Source organism: Triticum dicoccoides, chromosome 2B, assembly GCF_002162155.2.
Source record: "Triticum dicoccoides isolate Atlit2015 ecotype Zavitan chromosome 2B, WEW_v2.0, whole genome shotgun sequence".
Taxonomy (NCBI): domain Eukaryota; kingdom Viridiplantae; phylum Streptophyta; class Magnoliopsida; order Poales; family Poaceae; genus Triticum; species Triticum dicoccoides.
Window position 1 is genome coordinate 48,566,131 of NC_041383.1, and position 3,771 is coordinate 48,569,901.

Below are 3,771 nucleotides of genomic sequence, written 5' to 3' on the forward strand. Positions count from 1 at the left end.
CAATCATATTAGCAGTTACGATGGTGTTGGTTAGAGTTATGATTAGATATACTTTGGGTCTGACCTCATCTACATAAAGAGAGGAGCTGCACCTGTTTTCCTTGAACAATGGAGAGAATGAGAGAACTAATCCACTATCACTGGTGTCATCCCCCTCAAATCGTTGCCTCAATGGCCTGAAGCACTGCTGTGCCATCAGGGAGGCATCCCTGTCATCGCCACCATTGCCGCATGGAGTGCTGCTGCTAACGTGGAAGGTCTCACTGCCACCACCGCAGAAAGCCTCACACCGACCAATGTGTGGGGTGCTGCCATCACTGCAGACCTCTTGCTACTTGATGCAGCACTACTGCTAAGGCTGAATGCAGTGCTGTTGATGCAGTTAAGATGGTGTTGGTTAGTTCTGATAGTATGGAGTTATCTTCGCCAATATCTGCAGCACTACTGCTAAGGTTGGATGTGGTGCTATCGATGCAGTTTCTTGGTGCACCACCATTGCTACTTGATGCAGTGTTCTCCCATGCTGTTCAGCTGCAGCCATGGGAAGCATCGCCACAGCTTCCTGGTTTGCCGTTGGTGTTGCTGTTGAAGGCTTTGCCACCCTAACCAGAGAAGGCATCACTGTAGCCGTTCTCATGGGTAACTGCCGCCAAGATGCTGGTTGCTTGGATGGGGAACTTTGGATAAGAAGAGACTATGAGTATGCTTGGTTTTAGCCCAAGATTGCTCTACCAAATATTTGGCAAGCCGAAATTCTGGTCAAACTTTTGCTAGCCCATGAGTTGGCCAGCATTGGCAAGAAAAATGAACTAGAATGGACAAAGGGGCATTGGCATGACAAAATATTGGCAACCATCCGCAAACACCAAAACTTTGGCCGAGCAAAAAATTGGTAGGGTGTGCTTCAGCCACCATCCATACGTACCCTACAGGTGCAAGATGAATTTGGCGAAAGATGATAATCTTCATTGCTTAATGATTATGGTAGTGACTCATCACTTTTTATAGAGGTTGGCTTCTACCACTAGAATAAAATCATAACTAATATGAACCTTCCTAATAATAGGATCTTATTCCTAGAGAGACTAACTGTTGGTAGACTCAGCAGATCCAGTTTCCCCAAAAAATCCGCAGTGACCCAGAATCTCACTTCTGATACTTCAGTTATATATCTTCTAAAAAAGGTTTTAGCATTTTATTCAAATTATATTTGGCAAACTAGGCTATACAGAAGGTCCTTGTTATCTCATACTTCGAGTCAACACATGAACTGACATGTTAGTTATGCCATCCAATGAACATTTAAAGTGTGCGCATATAATACCTGACGATCAAATTCAACATTATGAATCGCATAAACTTCGTTGGTAACTGGAATGTCTTGGCAGACGAGGCCCTCAAACCATCTATCTGCAATTTCCATATACTCTTGATTTTCCTCACCCTATTGAAATTCAGAAATTCTTAACCATTAGTTCAGTGTTTACTATGTAAATCCAGTCATATTGAGAATATCAGAATATTGGCTACCTCTTCTTCGTGAGGTAACTCCCCCACTTCCTCATCTTCAATCGGCATTGACTTGTCTGCCACTTCACTCAATAAGGCTTGTATCCTGCTTTCATCTCCATTCTTCAAAGAATGGATGAGATCTTCCATCAATTCAGGCTGTGCACCACGGAGTAGGCTTCCTGGTAGAAACTGATCACATATTAACATAAAATAAATAGCAAATATATGAAAATTGACCTTCAGAGGTGGTTAATTCTTTACTTATTTTATTTATTCTTTTAGGGAAATATATAAAATAAATATAACCTCCAGAAGCAGCTATTATTTACTGATAATGTCTTTCTGAATGATCAATGCATTAGTGATTTTGAACTGGTAGTGTTGTTTAGACTGTAGCCAGAGCACCTACCAATTTTTAGCAAAATGGTTGGGTCTCAATTTGGTCGGTAATCAATTAACATGCCACGTATCAGCAACCTAGGTCTTAACTTAAAAAATTATATCAGGAGCCCATAAATCATCATGATCAAACAATAAAAAAAATCCTAGTGAAGCAGCATGTACACACTTTTGGCCAAGTGTAACAGCACATACAATCTAACTAATTGATCATCCAGCTCACGTAACACAGAAGGGTAGTATGCGGGGACGCTAGCATGCTAGTAGACAATATTTTGGCGGACGATTTCGTCGCCCGCGCCCCTCGGCTCGCCCGCATATTGGCAAGAACTGCATGGGCAGACACCGGCTGGAACCAAACTGCAGCCAAAACTCATGGACATGGCAATATTGTGGCAAAGCGAGCTTTGGCTCAAAACCAAACACATCCTAAATGCAAAAGACCATTATACAATAAACATCCTTCAAAAAATTGAGGTCATACATATTTCCTTGAAACTAAACGATTTACTCATAAAAACTTAGCATTACTGGCAATACCTCACATCTAAATCCATAATTCAAAACGCTTAAAAGCATCCATACACTGACAGGGCAACATAGGATGCCTTTTAATCCAACCTCTCAAGTTCAAACTACAGTTAATCTTTCCTGCGTGTTTCTGCACTTGTCTAAAAAGGCACTACTGAGTTGACAAAGCACAAGAACATTGGCCCGGAAACAACCACTAGAAAGTAGTGCATTCGGCGAGACTTCTCCCTCCCTCTCTAGTTAGCACTTAGCAGCATCCATATGACTACATTACCTAGCACTTAGCAGTATCTACATGGCTACATTACCAATTTACCACACTAAAGATTGAATTTTTTTAATTGTTTAAAGGAAAGCATTCCGACATCTAACTGGAAACAGCCAGTCAACCACACTACCACAAGACTGAAGATACTACAAGTTGATGGAATCCCTCAAATCTGGCATTCATTCATTCTAAAATTCGAATAGTACTAGGACCCAAATCCCCGCAGTCCAGGAAATACAAGAGGCGCAAAAATGAACATGCATACCGATGTAATTGTACTGCCTCCTCCTTCCTTCGCGCACATCGGGTCCAAATTTCTGCAGAGACCAACAAACACTCAGAAATGTCACGATTGCGTGATTCACCGCAAGCTCCCCATTACCAGAGCCATGGGTGTACCTTCACGAGCATGAGAGCGTCCACCACCTCGCGCTCCAGCGACGCGGCCCTGAAAAATAAAAAACAGAGTCAATCACCTGAAAATCCTGCCAAGTAAGGGGAAATGGGGGCTGCAAATGGGCACCTGACGATGCGCTTGATCTGGGGAGGGGAGAACTTGGCGAGCTCCATGCCCCACTTCACGGCGCGGCGGGCCTCCCGCTTCTTCTCGTTGCGGCTGCCCCTGAGGGGCGCGCCGTCCGCGTCGTCCGGGTCCTCGCCGTCGGAGGGGAGGGGGGCGAGGGGGCGGAGGGCGCGCGTGTGGGCGCGGAGGGGCGACGAGGGGGGCGCGACGGAGGAGAGGAGGCGGGCGGGCCGGAGGAAGAGGAGGAGCGGGCGGCGCAGCGGCACGGCGGCTGCGGCGGCGGCGGCGTGCGCCATGGCGTGCGGTTGGAGCTGCTGCTGGCGTAGTGCATCTCGCGGATAGGGTTTAAACCTCTTCTTCTGCTGGGGTTTCTGGAAACCGGGGATTTTGGTGAAATTTGGGCAAATTTTTGAAGATTGTCGTGTTGCGCTACCAACTTGAGGAAAAGTTGGGGTTCTTTTTTCGCACTTTGGGCCTGTTCGGTCCTCCTCCGCTCCACACTCTCGCTCCGGGAGTTGGCGGAGCGCAAGTCAAAAAT

At 45.7% G+C, this 3,771-nt stretch overlaps 1 protein-coding gene across 1 annotated transcript in view; it reads right to left on the reverse strand.

Moving 5' to 3' along the window:
• The window catches only part of LOC119362055 (UPF0307 protein YE3790-like), a 6,068-nt gene extending 2,539 nt beyond the window's left edge, over positions 1 to 3,529 (reverse strand). Inside the window, exons 1-5 of the mRNA XM_037627226.1 lie at positions 3,234 to 3,529; positions 3,110 to 3,158; positions 2,976 to 3,027; positions 1,531 to 1,691; positions 1,325 to 1,444 (exon numbers count right to left, since the gene is read on the reverse strand). Coding sequence (XP_037483123.1) covers positions 1,325 to 1,444; positions 1,531 to 1,691; positions 2,976 to 3,027; positions 3,110 to 3,158; positions 3,234 to 3,529 — 678 coding nt within the window. The remainder of the gene's footprint in view (positions 1 to 1,324; positions 1,445 to 1,530; positions 1,692 to 2,975; positions 3,028 to 3,109; positions 3,159 to 3,233) is intronic.
• Positions 3,530 to 3,771: the final 242 nt, after the last annotated feature.